Consider the following 18886-nt stretch of genomic DNA (forward strand, 5'->3'; position numbering starts at 1 on the left):
GGTGCAAATTTACTTTTAATTTTGCTGCTGTTTACAGCAGCCTGCTCCTCTTTTAAATACCACTCCCTCCTCTTTCCGGGCTGAGACACTGTTTGCTTATAGATGAAACTCCTGAGCCCAGAGTTAAAATAGAGGTCTACGTATGAATAAAACAACCAACATCATTCTGGAAGAATCTGTCGGCTTATGCAAAACTGAGAAGCAGCTGTGTTTTCTGGAGGGGCAACAAGATTAATAATAAGTGGTAGAACATTTTTTTTTGCTCTGCAAAATCAAACCCTAATTGCTGCAGTGCATCAGAGTTTGGACAGCTAGTAGGTACATACTCACATCTACTTTATAGCCCTACAGCCTGGATGGCAAAGACATGAAACGGCAGTTTGAATACTGCGTCAAATCATTAGGGAGTGTGACTTTGAGCTCTTGCTGTTCTGCAGCCAGAATGTTATATACGTATGTTCAGATTTTGGCTTGTTAGAGAACATTCTGTCAAAGGCATCAAGAAAAACTGAACTTGAACAATCTGGACAAAGCTTTTTTTTTCTTCTTTCCCCCTCCAAATCAGTGTCTGGTCTGCTCTTCAGAAATAGTTAAAGAGCTAACAGCAGACAGCTTGTTGAAGAATATCTGTGTATCCTGACTGAGATTACAGTGAGAATCTAAGAATTCTTCAAGTTCTCTGGCCTCTAATTTTCTCTTCTGTGTGGAAATAAATGACAGAAGAGAAAAACTGGTGACTTTGGCAGTCTTTTTGAAAGAAAGAACAATTTAGCAACATCATTATTATAAACTGTAACACACTCATGAACAGCATGTAATATAAGCTTTTTAATAATATTTGACTTAATTACCCAGATTATTATCTCCTCAGTATTTCATGGTTATCACTGAACACCTTCAATTTACATTCTTAAATAAGTTACTGTGTAAATAAAGTATGTTCAGAGTTCTTGCATGTGGACAGTACTTACATTTAATTACAGATGATATGGATGTGTTTATAGGTGCAAAATACATTAAAATCGTTTACAGGAAATAAGCTCAACTAGTACTAACTCTGGAATCTAAATGTTCACAACAGCACCGACAGTAGCTCAGCTATTTATTCCAACATGCTTTTCAAAATGTACCTTGGAACGCAGTAGAAAAAGAAAGTCAAAGAAATGCCAAAAGGAGGGAAGCACAGAAGATTAAAACTCCATAGCAGGATGATGAATAAAATATTAAACCGCAGTTCTTAAATGTAGGTACTACACCAAGTAGTAGTCTGATTGGTCTTAAATGGTTTTAAAAGCCCTTGTTTTCTAAAGGAGACAGTAATAAACATTTTGCCTATTCAATCCAATCAAGATTTAGGCATCGGGCTATAAAAGCAAACATATCTGACACTTCTTCTATAACTTTAGCAGTTGGCTTTCCTGCTCCGTGCCCAGCCTTGGTGTCAACATGGATGAGAAGGGGATTGGTTTGTTTGCGGCTTTGGCCCACAACGTATTGCAGAGTAGCGATGAACTTCAGCGAATGCAGAGGGACCACGCGATCGTCGTGGTCTGCGGTGAGGAGCAGCGTAGAGGGATACTGGATGCCGTCTTCTTCTGGTAGTTTGATGTTGTGAAGTGGGGAGTACCTGAGAAGAGCACACAGATCTTTACATATTTTCTTCCTCAAGACCCAAAAGAAGGTCTGCTGATATTAAAATAGTCACAGGGGCCTTTGCTGGCACTCGGAGTATTACAGTTCTCAATTGCATAAATCAGAATTGCACTACTGGCAACTGGTACGTGGTAGTGGCCACAGATCTCTGCCTCTCAAATGTGAAGCAAGTACATTTATTTAATTTCAGAGAGTCATATGCATACATCTCACAGAAAAGCCAAAAATATCAGGAATGGGCAACAGGGAAACTATAGCAAAAGCTGTCAAGTCCATTGCAGGATCCATCCTGCTGGGAAACAGGAAAATCGAGACTTTTTCCCAGCATACATCTGCAGTCCAGGTCTGCGTGTGGATGGCTTCTTCCCATACAAATTTGGAAACAGCCTCTGGTGGTAAGCCACAAGTGCTGTACAGTTCTTAAATTTTCTCCCTGCAATATTGAGGCCACCTTTGAACACACACACATACTCTGAGGGAACACAAAGCAGGAAACTGAGGTAACTGCTTTCCTGTTTTCCTGCTTTCGATAGGTGATCATGATTCCTAGTTTTTGAGCAATGAATAATCTAACTTTCAGGATGTGTTTTCTTTGCAGGACAATTGACATCTTGTAGTTGCCGTAACATAAAATAAATATGTATCTACATATCTCAACACAAAGTACTCTCTAGCATTAGAAATTAAACAGAATAATAAGTCACAAAGAATTCCTTCTAACCATTTCATACTTCATTTAGGCAAAGCTACATCTAGGAAGACGGTTACATTCCTTAAATCAAGAGTAGGATACTGTTTTCCCCCCTGCTTCATGACAGAAAATACAGAAGGAAATTTTGCTTTGTTTTTGAATTAATTTCCCACTTGGAGGTGTATTCATTAAGTCCAAATTATTTTTAAGAAAACAGGACAATATTTGAATGTCCAGCCTCATACACTCCTGGCTTCCTCATCTTCACCTAAGGAACACATAAGTGAATTTGCAGACTATGATTTGTGTTGAAAAAAAGTTAAATTATAGTCACTACATGCCACTCTATTTGCCTTATGTATTTTTTGGATACCTGTAAAGGTAACATCTAAGCAACATTACATATATATCCTTCCACATTTGATAAGCAATTGCCACTTGTTGAAAAAAGGAGGCAAAGAAATATTTCAGGTATCGCCATATAAGATGTTTCTAAAATTAGGCACTGGGATTTTGTGAGTAAACGTGTGTAAGAAGGTACAGAGTGACTCCTTCCTACAGATGCATTTCTCATAATCACAGAATGAATTTAAAACTTTGCTTCTATTTTCCTCAAGTATATCTGAATTCACAGATGTGCAAGCAAGTTTAAACGTCCAAAATCATCACAATTATTTGGACCATTTTTAACAGTTAACCTTTTCTCTATTATCTAAGATCTAATTTATCTCTTGATAAAAGATGAACTATGAAATTTGTTAATTATTTTGTCCACTGTATTCACAAAAATGTGTTTGCCACCAAAAGCTTAAATTAGACAACTGGAGGTTTTGAAACAATCTGATTACAATGTGCCCAACAGATCATCTAGTATTTGGACTTGACATTGATTTTTAATTATTTTTTTTTAAATAAATGCTTTAGATGAAGTTAGATCTCAGTGTACTTGTAGCACATGTACTTTTTAATATCTAGACACTCTATTAAATTTCAGACCAGCTGAATTGTTTAGCGTGTCTAAAGCATTCTCCTGGAACGTCAATCTTCATTACTAAAGGAACATAAACGCAATAACTGAAGACCAGGTTCCAGAGAACATAGTTTAAAATTATTACACTCATTATTAGCCATATCCAGCATGCAGATCATTTCTATTCTCACACAGCTGTCTCTCCCATTTATCTTTTTTTTTTTTAATAATCTTTCCAGACCTCTCAGCAAGAAGTTAAAAAATTAATTAATAACTTGTTACGGTCTACTGCCATTCAATTCCTACAAATAAATCTCATCCACATTGTATAATGTAATTCACAATGGTGATTGTTTCCCCTCCATCATAAAATATACAATTTATGTAGTGGTTCACTTGAGAATATTCTGTTTTGACAGCCTAAAGGAGTCACTATTCAGAAAGGAAACCTTAAAATTTGTTAAAGCTGATAGTAGAACAAGATCTTTAAATATATGACCAGTTGACTCAATAGGGCTTTGAAGATAGTCTTCCACGCAAAACTGACTTGGAAGGAAATGCTGAACTCCCCAAATCCAGTGTGGGAAAGGAAGAAATAATTCTTAGAATAGCTATTGATCCTGAAAACCTGAAACTGTTGAGCAGAGTATTCATTTGAACAACCACAGAAGAATTTAAAGGCACTTACTTGCAGAGCCATTCGAACTGCTCTTTACAGTCGGAGCAGCCGTAGTCAGTGGTCCAGGCATGGCCAATGGTGTATTTGTGGAACTTGAGCATGTCCATCACCCCCACTTGGGCAATAACGCAGCCAAATAGGTCGGGGCGCTGATTAGCACAGGCAGCTTCGACAGGAAAACAACTCTATTAGTATTCATATCTTAAAGAATTAAGCTCAGCAGTGAAAGTTCCACAGCCAAGTTCATGAAAGATCAACTTCCAAAAAGCTTTTTTTTTTTTCTAAAAAAAAAAGTAAAACTGTTTAAGTTTAAACAATGTGAGAAGAAATATAGATTACCATATAATATCTGAAGCCAAAAAAATGGAGTATAAAATATCTGATATAAACCCAACTGCATTAGGAGAAGACTGCCAGCGACTATGAAGTCAAATAGACTTTTAAGCAAAAATGAAAGCAAATATACAAATGTATAAAAATTACAATCCCCAAGGATGGTATTTTCAAAAGAGATTAAGAACTATTTCCCTGTTGGTGAGGCACCAAACACACTGTTCTTTGAAAACTGCCTTCCAATCTAATGAACAGAGTTCAAAGGAGAAATTAACTTTTAAAATATGTGAGCTTTTGGACTACTGAATTGAAGTTTCTTAAATGATTCACCATCTAACCTTTCAACATTAGTATCAACAAAGAAAAGGGCATTAAAGAGTAAAATTCCCTTTATTGATGAAAGTTTTCTTCCATAATTACTATGTAAACCCATATGAAAAGACTTTTGATAAAAGCAAACTACTACAAAATCAGAGGAATAACCTCATTTTAATAAAACAAATTACTGTTGTACTTTCTTTATGATTTCCATCTTCCTACTACTGGAAGGGAGATTTTTTTTAAGAATAATGCTTGCCTTATATATTTTAAAAACAACCACAGTAGGCCCATCTAGCTCAATGTTCAGTATACAAAAATGGCAACTGGCAGATGCTCTGGGAAAAGGTGTTAAGCAAATACTGTGAGATATTTCCTGTACATTATCATCATCTTCTGAAGTAGTTGTTTAGGTTTTCCCTGAGCTGGAGTTATCTCCAGCCATCCTGTTAAACAGCCATCACAACACATATCCTCCGTAAATACATCTATTTCCTTTCTTAGTGTTTATTCATCTAGTGTTCATCATATCCTGTAGCAATAAGTTCTTCAAATTCAATATTTGTTGCTTGATTTAAATCTGTTGCCTGGTGATTTTACAAATCCCCTGCTTTTTTTGAATTTTAAGAAATAAGAGCAGTGAGATTTTCACATAACTACTACAATGGATCCTACAATCCCATTCTTAATTCAGACCAAATCACTGTGCATCCGCACGTAGGTACACTCTTACCCAAATTCCTCTCTCTCCTCATTTTTGCCCACTGAGAAAATGGATTGTTTATTCCCATTTTTTGCTTCCTGATAAGCAGGATACTGCTATGACACGACCTTGCTTCCAGCTCAGCAAGAACTTCCTTGCATAGCCTTATGTGCAGGACCTTGTCAAAGGCTTTTGAAAATCAAGAGTAACTCCTCACCTAGATCACCGTTAGAAGCACCGTAAGCTGCCTGACTCCTTCAAACAGCTCTAACAAATTTACAAGATGTAACTTCAGCCTGCAAAATTCTTCCTTATACGTCAGCTATTATTCATTATTTTCAATTGCCCATTAGAGAAGTCAGATTTACTCATCTGCAGCTTGTGGATCACCATGAACCATTTAAAAATTGGCATTATACCTGCCCCCTTCTGTTCTTCAGATAGTCAGGCTTAGTAGCTCGCAATTTCCTACTGGAGTTCACTAAGGATCTTGCATGTGCACCATCTGGTCCTGGCAACACCTTGCTTTTCACTTGATTGATTTATTCCAAAACCTCTTCTGCTGCTGCTTCAGCTTGAGTCAGGAGTATTCCCCATGAAGAGAGACTCTGGCACAGGGAACTCCCCACGCTCCTCAGGAAGGAGCATCAATACAAATAGACCATTTGTTGTTCTGCTCTGCCATTATGTCTCTTTAGTCCTCCTTTTACACCTCGCTAACCTCTAAGTCCTGCAGATCCCCGGCCAGTGTTCCACTTCTGCTGTGCACAGAAAGCTTTCATTGCTCATCTTTATACTGGAAGCAATTTGTTCATCAGCCTCCTGTGGTCCGTCAGTCCCTGTCAGAGTTTATGCTCTACCCTGTTTTCTTCATTTGAATGTGATTTCGATTTTCTGAAGGATACAATTTCACTTCTGGTCATTTCTGATATGTAACTATGCTAACTCTTCCTGGGTTCATTCTGAGCCATTTTCATAAGGCATATATAGTGCCTTAAATAGCTGCCACATAAAAGCTCTTTAACCTTTTAACTCAAGCTTTTGATCAGATCCCTCCCCTCCATGTTATTTCCTTTTATGAACACAAATTATATTCTGGTAGGAAAAAAAAAGCCAAACCAACTATCATAACATTTAATTTTAGTATTCTTTATTGCAGAGTGTCTCTTGAAACACCATGTGTTGCTCAGGATTGTATAAACAATTTCTGCTCCTAGTTCCCTAAATAGTTACTTCAGTAAGAAATCACCTATGGAGACACTCATCCTATCCCACTGTACCCCTTTTACTAGTCATAATACTTAATTATATGCATTAATAAAACTGTAACCTGGAACAACAATTCATTAGTGAATTTTACATGTCTACACATACTTCGAGCTTTAGAATTCAGTACAAAAGTAAGATTTCAGAACCTCAGAACTGCTTGTCTAAGCAAACATCAGAGGTCAAACTCTGCGTTTGCATGAAGGAAGTTTTCAGCTCACAGCTGTGCTGCTCGACTCAGCTTTTGCATCACACCGCAGGAAAACGAAGTCTTGTTTCGCAGCTGAATGAGGCAAGAGCTCAGGGCTCTGACACCTCCTGTTAGCCAGAGTAAAAGGAAACCGTGTTTTGAAGAGTGACAATACACTTCCTTGTCAGTTTTCTCTTCAATAAATGAGAACTGAGAAAATCTGGCAGTGGGTCCTTGCACCTAAAGTATGAGCTTTGCTCTTCAGTGTTGCATGAACAGCTATTGCAAAATTTAGTTCTGCTTTGAAGAAAAAGCACTTAGAGGAATTTCTTAAATACACCTAATTCTACCAAGTCAAGGCAAATCCCTATCTGGCTTATCAAGCGCATGGAAATCCAGCTGGATTGTAATCCATCTGGCAAGTGCAAAGGAAGGTTTTTAACAACAGATTTTTCAGAGCAGGGAGGTCTGGATTCCTCACACCTGTCTCCTGTGGGAATGACGTACACTCTGCAGATGCCACTCATTTCCCTTTACCTAAACAAGGGGCCCAGCTACTTGTTCAGCCAGAAACACAGCATTTTGGAAGACTAAAGCCGGGCAGGATGAATCCCATCCAGACTGAAACTGAAGTCCATGTAACCATAAAACAGTATTTTCAGAAGCCATGTAACATGTTGAAACTTCTGCATTTCCAAAGATATATTTATGCTCACATAAAATTGACTTGTGCAATGCTTGCACTCCCAATGGTGTCCAACCCCTTCAATCCTTTACCATATTCATCCATTTCTATTGGTGCTCTTATGTATAATCACAGAATCACAGAATGTTAGGGATTGGAAGGGACCTCAAAAGATCATCTAGTCCAATCCCCCTGCCAGAGCAGGAACACCCAGATGAGGTTACACAGGAAGGCGTCCAGGCGGGTTTTGAATGTCTCCAGAGAAGGAGACTCCACAAACCCCCTGGGCAGCCTGTTCCAGTGCTCTGTTACCCTCACTGTGGAGAAGTTTCTTCTCAAATTTAAGTGGAATCTCTTGTGTTCCAGCTTGAACCCATTACCCCTTATCTTACTGTAGGTTGTCACCAAGAAGAGCCTGGCTCCATCCTTGTGACATTCACCCTTTACATATTTATAAACATTAATGAGGTCACCCCTCAGTCTCCTCTTCTCCAAGCTAAGGAGCCCCAGCTCCCTCAGCCTTTCTTCATAAGGGAGATGCTCCACTCCCTTCATCATCTTTGTTGCCCTAATGGACAGATACCTCCTACCATCTGTAACCGAGAAGCATATAAGCAGAAAGTAAAAATATAATTTTACATGTACTTGTTATTTATATGTAAAACAATTGCTTTTTAAAAATAAGAACGCAGGAATAGCCAAGATGGCTTAGACCAAAGATCTGTATAACTCCAAATCCTGTTTCTTATGCTGGATGTTAGTTCACTGAAAAAATAAAATTAAATCAATAGAGCCAGTATTCAGCAGCACATAAATAGAGAGGAATACACAAAGAAGAGCAAACAAAGAGCAGGCCTAGTAAATCTGCTCATTTTCTATAAATCAGTGGTTTATGAACTTGAAATGCCTTTTTTTTTCCTTCTCACATGAGCAGCTCAACCCTGTCATACTGTCCCATGCCTTTCATGCTGCTTAAAATAAGCATAAACAAACCCCAATATCATTTGTGTTTCTTTCTCCTTTCAAAATTGAACAAATTCACCTCCTTATTTCTTGTACTACTTTCACATGCAGAGATTTAATCAGAAATCAGTTTTGTAGCTCTTTAAATACTGCTTAGACCATAAGATGTTTTTGTGACAAGCTTTTCTGTTTAAGAGGAGGCTATTAATTTCCTTTAATTTAAGAACACGGCAGTGAATTACATGGGAACAAGATGCATTTGTAACAAAGTGCGACATTTACACAGTCCTTCAAAAGCTCATAACTTTTTCGAGCCGTTGTAGTTGCATTTTACATTTCAAACCAGAGATATTCATGATTTTATTTGTGGTCGTGTTTTAACTATATAACAAAAGTGGAGTCAAATTGTTATGTGTCCCTGTACAAAGATTTTAAAGGCAGAACTGTCATGATCTTGTCTGCCCACTAAGAACAAGAATGCACGACTACAGAAAGAGCGAACGAGAAACTCTGATGAAAGATTGCAGGACATGGGATTCTGGCTTACGCTACAGACCACACAAAGATTCCCAATGCTACATAACAGATTTCTGGTTATTCAGTAATTATTTTGTAATGGTTAGCCTTAAGAAAGAAAAATCAAAAACCAAATGTTTTTTTAAAGCATTCTTACTGTGCGATTCCACCATAGGGTTAGCTCTACCACACACGACAGCAAGTATGGCTTTTAATAGCCAGCCTTTGCTAGAGACTGCAGAATCCCATTGTCCTATGCAAACAGCAAATGAAGTACAATTGTATATATTTAACATCTGGTATACATTAATGCATTGACATTCTGGCAGCTTTTGGAAAGAGGATCTCATAATTTTTTGTCTGGTTACTTTGAAAAACCCAGCACCAAACACAGGAGATAAATAAGTGATTCTTACCAACTAAGAGGCCCCCATTTGAGCCTCCATTAATAGTCAACTTCTTTGGGGATGTGTAGCCTTCCTTGATGAGGTATTCGGCAGCACACTGAAAGTCATCAAAGCAATTTTGTTTGTTGGCCAAGATACCACCTAGCACACAAATAAAACAAATCAGTTGATGCCATAAAATCCATTTGATACCATCTCTTCAGAAAAACATGTCTGCAAAAACACCTGGGAACAATTCCAGTTTCATGAACATTTTAATAATTGATGCGGCTCAGAAAGACAGCAAAAATGAAAGATTCCTTAAACACAGAGAGAATATAAGATGCTTCTGTCGATAACACTAATGCTTCCAGAAACTCTGAATAATACATACCTATAGTGTGGAGTGAGTGCCAGGTAATGTTCCTAACCAGTGAAATTAAAGCTAAGAGCTTTGCATTGCAAAATATATACAAAATGACCACATACAATCCACTTGAGGTTTGGTCTAATGGGACTTTTACAGCATTAAACTCGATGACAGTTTCTTAAGGCAATAAAGCTTCAACTTATAAAATAAGCACTTCTAATTTCCTGGACATAGAACATGTGGCTGGTAATTTACTTTTTTTTTAACATTAGTTGTTTTAAAATTAGATTATATACAGCTATGGTCAAAAAGGGACTTCAGAGATGCATCTTGGTTTGAAATTTTATTCATTAATTATCAATATGGAAATGCTTAAGATACTGCCATCCTGTTGAACATAATTCCAAACATGACCAGATGTCTGAGGAATAAATAATGACTGAAAATGTAGGTCCAGACGACATCACTGGTAAGACTTTCAGTTCTCAAAACAAAAAATTTACAGGGTGGGATAGGGAAGGAAAAGGACAGTTTTGTGCTAGAATCTTTCAACTATTTTAGCAGAAGAATATCAATGCAGAGAACTCAACAGTTGACCCAATCTCAAAATCTTGCTGCTTCAGAAGCTTGTTTGGGAAGAGACTAAACTGGCTTCTCCTCAAAGGTTATCCTACCTTAAGACCTGGTATGTTCTTTCTCAGGCAATTAAATTCTAGTAAAAGAGGGGAACTAGGAAGAAAATTCTCATATTCCTGTAGCAAAGGCTGTGGTGGTCCAGCCAGGTAAGAGGGGCTCAGTGGACATTGAAGTGGAACTCCAATTCCTTCTACTTTATTTAAAAGCTGGATATTTATTCTAAGCTAATTGCCTAAGGTTCTCACTATAGTCCAGGAACCTCCAGGACAATTAATTCTACGCTAAAATAAGTGAGATGAGGTATAATCTGGAGGTGTCTCTTTATCTCCATTGTTCATCCTGTGATCCTAAACACCCAGTTTACACTGGATGCTTAATTTCTATATTGCAAAAGTTTGGTAAGGTAACTCAGACATTTAGTCATACGGATCTTGTAGAACTGAGACCACTAATTTTTTTTAATTTTTTTTAGCAAATACACATCATTCTCACATTAACAAGACTATTGAAGAGAGACATACTGGGGCAATCAAAAAGTCTTCAAATGTGTGGCAATAAAGGAGAAATAAATCTTACTCTTTGCTCAAAGTTCTGGTCTAGTGTAAGGTCAGAATCCTATCTATACAATTAACCCTAAGTAAACAGACTTCTGTAATTGCTTCTGGAATTAACAAGCAACAGACACATATCTTTGTAACTGCAGTAAAGGACTTGGGTCGAAGTTAAGCAGGAAATAGGTGGACCAAAGAAACATTATAATATTAAAATAAATTTTATTAAAACCTATTACAAACCAATTGGCAAATTAAAATTAATGAAGGATACTTATCTTTAGCAATAATATCCTGCATCTGCAAGCATATATAGCTTCTGTTTATGAAACTATTACATATTTAGCTCAATTGTGAGGAAATGACCCAGACAAAAAGCTACCACAGATGAAATAGTAAACCCAAGATGTAATGATCTGGGAATACCATTTTGTTTGATAAAAAGTTATTATGAATTACTCCCATGGCACATTGCTGCATAAACACCACTGTTTTGGTGCATTTGCCTTGCTGAAATCTCCAGCAACTTATTCACCAGATTCTTAGGATATGAACAAGGTGTCATCATTAAATAACGACGGGTACATTACGGAGATGAGTAGGTCTTTTTCCCAGCTTTTTCTTCTGGTGAACAGATGCAGAAAATTGTCCACAATAAGGCAAGTAGAAAAAGACAATCAAGGATTAAGACAAGGATTGGACAGGAAAAACATGGAGAGAAATACATCAAAGCTATTAAGAAAGGGGGAAGAGAGATTGACAGTTTTGTAGTGAGTGACTTGGTTTCCCTGCAGCATAATAGCTTAAAAAAACCACAAATGGTCAAACGCTGTCTACAAGAAGTTTGATCGTCTAAGAGAGTGTATAGAGGATGACGTGTCACTGAACTTGTGGAGCTGATTGTTTTTATATGAACTTCAATCACATTCACTAAATATAAAAATAGGGTCTATTCATAAATTATGCAAAAACAATCTGGAAGAGTTACACTCTGAACTCAAAAGCTCACACCTTCTGCTGGATTCTGCAAATGTGTCTGGCTTGTGGTTTGTTTGTTGGTTTGTTTGGGGTTTTTTTTGTGTGTGTGTGTGTGTGTGTGAGAGATACCCAGGGATTCTAAAGACTCAGTGCTCTTGTCTTGGGGATCTAGAATTGTGGGGCCATGTGCACCTGCAAATAATGAGACAAGTATGTGAAAGCAAGACAGGTGTCCTACAATATAGACACATTTTTGGAAAATCAGTTCAAGATAAATAGCTGCATTTTCGAAGCTTAAAGTCTAGGGAACTTGATCTTGCTGCTTAAAAAACCCACGATATTATGTTTGTGCAAAATCATTTTTAAGTAGGTTGCAAAAACAAAAACTAACAAAACCCATCTGATAACTCTGGACAACATACAGATCTAATATATGAGTAAGGAAAAAAATTATGTTTCTACAGAATACGTAAAAGGCAAAAGGAGATGTGAGTATGGAAGAGGCAGTGAAGAGAAAATGTTGCCATTTTCATTGCGAAGTCTGCAGTTTTGTTCCTCTGCTTAGACTGATTTACCTTTGTGCCATGTTTCGCCATATTCACCACCGCCCCTGATGTTCGCCACTGCTAGAACACCCCCAAGGTGTCGCACAAAAATAAGTCTTGACACACTGAAAAAGCAAATAGATAAAAGATTGTTTAAAATTTCCACTTTTTATATCCCTACCACTTTTACAAAAATACTTCGAGGGAAAGATCTCTCCTCAAACCAATGATGAAATTGAGACTGAAGTCCCCCTTGATGGCAAACCTGAGTAGCCAAGCTTTTTTCAATGGTTATCCATGGAAATGAAACCCTCTGCTGCCTTGGGAGAGGAAGAAACCCACGCTGGTCCATTCTTCCTCCTTTAGTTCTGCACTTCAGGGCCGGTGGTTCTGCCCAGCACAAGATCCCCCTGGGACACATCACCATTTTTTTTTTTTATCATCTTCAGAGCCTTCGGTGTGGGGCCCAGAGCTATGCAGTACCACTGGAGCCCCACGGCTTTCTGAACTGCTCCTCTTCTGTGGGTCCTCTGCTTTGTCAGAGAGGAAAGGAAGGCTTAGCCCAAATGAAGAAAGCAGAGAATTAAGACTTAAGATCAGCACTTAATCTTTGTTTATTGGCAGGTATTTTCAGCTTCTGCTTAATGTACCTTTTTTGGATCTTTATAAAACAGTGTTTTCAAAGAAAAATGCTATTTCTACCACTGTTTTGTGCCAGAGTCTGCAGTCAAGTTCTGGTCAATTCCCTTAGTTATTTTCCACTTGCATTGCTAAATACAAAATAAATAGTAAAAAATAAAATTACAAGTTCTGCCTTCCCTAGTATCTCTAGAACCTGGCTGAAAGCTAAAGTAGCATATTTTTTTTTAATGTCAAATTGCAAAAGTATCAAAGCTATTGCTATCTTTTCAAAAGGGGCTGAAGTAATTTAAATTACATTTAACAATTGAGAAATAGTTCTCTGATCTGTTGAGGCAGTAGCTTAAACATAGCAGAAGCTCCAGATGGCAAACCACACACATGCCAAGGAGTCCAGTAAAATATTAAAATTTAATCCCAGTAAGTATTTTTTTTTACCCTTTACAGAATCACAGAATTACAGAATGTTAGGGATTGGAAGGGACCTCGAAAGATCATCTAGTCCAATCCCCCTGCCAGGGCAGGAACACCCAGATGAGGTTACACAGGAAGGCGTCCAGGCGGGTTTTGAATGTCTCCAGAGAAGGAGAATCCACAACCTCCCTGGGCAGCCTGTTCCAGTGTTCCGTCACCCTCACTGAGAAGAAGTTTCTTCTCAAATTTAAGTGGAACCTCTTGTGTTCCAGCTTGAACCCATTACCCCTTGTCTTACTGTAGGTTGTCACCGAGAAGAGCCTGGCTCCATCCTCGTGACACCCACCCTTTATATATTTATAAACATTGATGAGGTCACCCCTCAGTCTCCTCTTCTCCAAGCTAAAGAGACCCAGCTCCCTCAGCCTTTCCTCATAAGGGAGATGCTCCACTCCCTTCATCATCTTTGTGGCCCTGCGCTGGACTCTCTCCAGCAGTTCCCTGTCCTTCTTGAACTGAGGGGCCCAGAACTGGACACAATATTCCAGATGAGGTCTCAACAGGGCAGAGTAGAGGGGAAGGAGAACCTCTCTCAACCTACTAACCACCCCCCTTCTAATACATCCCAGGATGCCATTGGCCTTCTTGGCCACAAGGGCACAGTGCTGGCTCATGGTCATCCTGCTGTCCACCAGGACCCCCAGGTCCCTTTCCCCTACACTGCTCTCTAATAGGTCATTCCCCAACCTATACTGGAACCTGGGGTTGTTCCTACCCAGATGCAAGACTCTACATTTTCCCTTGTTATATTTCATTAAATTTTTCCCCACCCAACTCTCTAGCCTGTCCAGATCTCGCTGGATGGCAGCACAGCCTTCTGGCGTGTCAGCCACTCCTCCCAGCTTGGTGTCATCAGCAAACTTGCTGATAGTACACTCAATTCCCTCATCCAAGTTGTTGATGAATATATTGAATAATACTGGTCCCAGTACTGACCCTTGAGGGACTCCACTAGATACAGGCCTTCAACCAGACTCCGCCCCATTGACCATGACTCTCTGGCTTCTCTCCTTCAGCCAGTTTGCAGTCCACCTCACTACCCGATCATCCAGTCCACACTTCCTCAGTTTAGCTGTGAGGATGCTGTGGGAGACAGTGTCAAATGCTTTGCTGAAGTCAAGGTAGACCACATCCACTGCTCTGCCATCGTCAATCCACCTTGTTACGTCTTCATAAAAGGCTATGAGGTTGGTCAAACACGACTTCCCCTTGGTGAAGCCCTGTTGACTGTCCCTGATGACCCTCTTATCCTTGATATGTCTTAAGATGGCACCAAGGATAAGGTGTTCCATCACTTTCCCAGGGATGGAGGTGAGGCTGACCAGTCTATAGTTGCCCGGGTCCTCCTTCTTGCCCTTTTTGAAGACCGGAGTGACATTTGCTTTCCTCCAGTCCTCAGGCACCTCTCCCGTTTCCCAAGACTTGGCAAAGACGAAGTTAGTAGGTTTAAATTTATTTTTTAGTAGGTTTAAATTTATTTACTTGAAATCTTTGCTCATGCAAGAAACCCCTGCCTGCAGAAATTAATCCTATTAATCCTATTCAACCACAAGAGCAAGGATTGGGCCTTTTTACCTTTAAGTCCCCCTACTGCTTATCAGAAACATCTTGAAAGACAGTAGGTCCTACAGTGTGTCTCACGTGGATGTAGTAACAAAACAGGTAAATTTTTCATACCTCCCAAAGCAATTATCTATACGCTGTCACTTGTTCTTGAGAGTATATACTAAAGATTAAGGAAACAAAAAGAAAAGCAGGAGGATGACTGATATTTCTGTATTTTAATAACCCATCTAAGAAAAACTTTCCACCTAGGGTGGTTTATCTGTGGCCATCAGATGGCTCAGGAGGCATGAATTACCTCTACTTCTGTAACATCAATTCTGAAGTCCACCTGTGTGATTTGTATTTTCCTTAGATTGCTGTGACATGCTGATCAAATGCAAGATTGATACTCTACCAGCACAGTGTGCAAAGGTCAGAGAGCATTATCCTGTCAAACTACCAGGATGCCAAATTTTGGCAGGTTGCTACACAGCTAATTTGGAGCCTGACAGTAAGTTGCCTCATGAGATTGTGACTTCTTAATGTTTGGTATGTTAGAGCCACGAAACCTCCTAGAATATTCTGCACTTCTTTTCCTAATTTCTGTCCCAAACAAAATCTACAGAAACTTTTTGGTCCAAACTTACTTCAGCTCCTAGTAATCAAAGGTAGCAAGTAGAGGAATCACAAGTAAGTTAAGAGTTTGCTACCCAAATATATTGCCTGAGAGTATTTAAAAAAGAAACTGTCCCCATCTGAGGGATCAGCACATTTAACCAGCAAAGAATCTGTGACCAATGCAAAACCAAAGTACTGAGAGCATCCTACCCTGTCAACCGACTCCTGTAACAGAGATGGTACCTTGATGATAATTTTTGGAGAGGTCCAAGTGACTTAGGGTCTCATAGGATATGCAGTACTCTCATTATAGTCCCCATTTCCACAAGCATACAATTTTTCTGTCACACAGGTCCTCAATGGGATAAAGTCCAGAGTTTGGTAACGATCATTGGATTTCCCAAATTATAAGTAAGGTTTAGTATATCTGTGCCCTCCCTCAGCAATACTACTGGGATTTAGGCACTTCAGAAATCCTTACCCCATATACTTCAACATATACACCTAATAATTTCACTGCTAATGACTATTAATTAATACCCACTCCAGTATGGTCACTAGTAAAGTGAGCCAGGATCTTAACTTGACCAATACTTTGAGGCAGATGTTTCCTAGAGCTTACAACAAGCTTTCTCAAAATGACTTTTAAGTTCAAGGAACCAGGTTTTATAAGTATATAGTCAGGACTCATCAACTTTCAAAAAAAGTGAAAATTCCATGTGATCAGACAGCACAAAATTCAAGTTTCATACACAACCCTGCTACTGCCTCCTGTGTTCTTCCAGGTGGGTTCCTGCTTTCAGATTTGATTTTAAATCAGCTTGGTGTCTGAGTTCCAGCAAACTGCCCAGTTGCCCTGGGTGTCTTGTTCTGCCCAGGAAAGTCTGGCTCCCTGCTCTTCCCAACAGTGTCTCCAGCCTTTTTCTCATCAGCCCAGTTTTTCCTTTTCCCAGAAAAAGAGTAAAGGAAAGGGCAACGGGGTCAGGAAGGAGCCAGTGAAGGGAGGAGAGGATGGTTCCTTCCCTGTCGAGCTCCTTCCTGACCCCATCACTCTTTTCTTAAGAAACGTAACACACAAAATCAGAAAACAGGTATTGGGCTTTTTTTTTTTTTCCCCCACACAGAACAACACAAGCAGCTGTTCTTCCAGGAGCAAGAATGCTTTCCCAGAATTACTGATCTGCTGTCAGGTATTACAGCTGACAGCTGCAGCTTTCCTCTTGGGAGAAACGCAAGCTAGTGCACCCTGATGGGGAAAAAATAGCCTGAGTCACTGAACCTGGCTGCCTTCTTGGCTTTGGTGGAGGAGAAGGGAGTGGTAACAAAGCAACCAAAAAGAGTAAATCCTCGTGGCTGCTGTGTTGTCTGACCTTTCTGTGGACCACCTCTTGCTTAAAGGCTTGGTACAACCTGTCCCTGTAGCAGTGAAATGCAATTTCACAGTCTGCTTCACCATCAGCTCTATTCCAGGATGCATTAGAAATTGCTTCTCCTGTACCCACACAGGCACATACAGAAGAGCAAAGGGAAACACATTGCTTCCTGCAGGGTAATTAGCCAAATCTGAGACACTAGGGGTGGGTTTGCGATGGTGTTGCCCCAGCAGCTCTGCCGAGCCACTGGTGTGAGGTCCATCAGCTTCCACTTGCACTCCCTGTGCAGGCTGTATCACCCACTCAAAATGCTACCAAATGCAGCTCCTCAGTCCAGAGGAGCATATAAAAGATACATGTGTGCATTAAAAAATAAACTGCCACCGTAACTGACTTAATGACTTTGGCCTATCATTCTCATAGTTATTTCTGGATCTTCTAACCTGTTGGTTTGTTTCTACTGCTTTCAGTGAAAAAGATTTTATTTTCATTTTGTTGTGCTAGAGAAAAAATGAAAAGCAACACCAGTTGCTGAATTAAGCAGAAATAAGCTCCCCAAGCCAGACAGCTGGCTCACATTAATGGGTGTGAAATACCAGTGAGAAAACATTGTATGGGCTTGAAGAAACACAGGACAGAAATAAACCACTGGAAAAGAGACGATGGAGTGCTTTGTGAAAAGTTTTAAGAGCCTTAAGTTCAAATAAAAAAACCTAGGAATATTTATCCTGGAACATTTTGTTGTTTGTTTGTTTCAAGGTAAGCAGGCTACTACTCCATTTCATTTCCCTAGCTATGTCTCAGCTCACGATCAGGTGAACTATGTGGCAAGTGTCAGCCTTGACCATCCTGTGGCTGCTTTCTAGCCCTTGCGCCTGTGGTCATCTACCAAAAACTGACCGAATTGTGGTGTTGGGCTGTGGCTGGAGCTGCCTTGGGCCTGGGAACTCTATGTGAAATATTGCAATATATATAGTCACGGGGATGTAGTAAAACATTACTCGAATCTGCCAGGTAAAGGTCAGGCTGGACCTCCTGCCTTTATGGTATAAATTCTCTACTACAATTTCCTTTCCCTGATCTTGCCTGCCTACTTTTGGAACAGAATTCCTCAACAAGTACTCAATTCTCTCAGGTCATTAACCATAAAGATGCATTTGAAGGCTCTGGCTTTTCTTATTCTTATTTTAGAAAGAGAAAGGCTGAGAAGGGATGTGTTGATATTACAGGGGGAGAACAAGGAGGGAGGTGTGCCAGTCATGTTTCATTTACATTGTCAGTGGGATAACTTATTTTGATCTGGAGATGGTTGATCATTCTCTCTGCATTCACTTTCAAGGGACTGTTAGAGATTCATATTCTTATTTTATAAACTGTATAATAAAGGTTTCATAGGGTTCAGGAAGACATAGGTCACTGCTCCCATCTTCTTCGTTTCTGACTGTCAGCTGCACTCTCTTGCTGCTGTTTGCTGGACTCCTACAAGAGTCAATTTTTAACTTGCCAGTTCTTTTTGTTGGGATAGTTCTCTGCCTTCTTGCAAGGTAAAGTAACTCAGCAAAGGTTCCAGCAAGCACCATGACTAGTGGATGGGAGGTGGAAGGAGGCACCATGAGATACCTTCTCCTCTTGCCAGCAGCCAGCTTGTGTCAGCTCTGCAGTGTGTGAAATTTCATCTTAAATCAATAGATTCATATTACTTAAAAAAATAAAATGTGATAAGTTTTATCACCTTTTTCAGCATCTACAAAAACTGTAATAGATCAGTGCTTGAGCCTAATCTAAAAAGGAATTTTAAAACTAT

At 39.4% G+C, this 18886-nt stretch overlaps 1 protein-coding gene across 1 annotated transcript in view; it reads right to left on the bottom strand.

Annotated features, from left to right (window-relative positions):
* Window positions 1-808: 808 nt before the first annotated feature.
* PREP (prolyl endopeptidase) overlaps window positions 809-18886 on the bottom strand; it is a 103854-nt gene continuing 85776 nt past the window's right edge. Inside the window, exons 12-15 of the mRNA XM_065632606.1 lie at window positions 12464-12558; window positions 9384-9515; window positions 4003-4159; window positions 809-1627 (exon numbers count right to left, since the gene is read on the bottom strand). Coding sequence (XP_065488678.1) covers window positions 1333-1627; window positions 4003-4159; window positions 9384-9515; window positions 12464-12558 — 679 coding nt within the window. The 3' untranslated portion in view covers window positions 809-1332. The remainder of the gene's footprint in view (window positions 1628-4002; window positions 4160-9383; window positions 9516-12463; window positions 12559-18886) is intronic.

Source organism: Caloenas nicobarica, chromosome 3 (genome assembly GCF_036013445.1).
Source record: "Caloenas nicobarica isolate bCalNic1 chromosome 3, bCalNic1.hap1, whole genome shotgun sequence".
In the NCBI taxonomy this organism is placed as follows: Eukaryota; Metazoa; Chordata; class Aves; order Columbiformes; family Columbidae; genus Caloenas; species Caloenas nicobarica.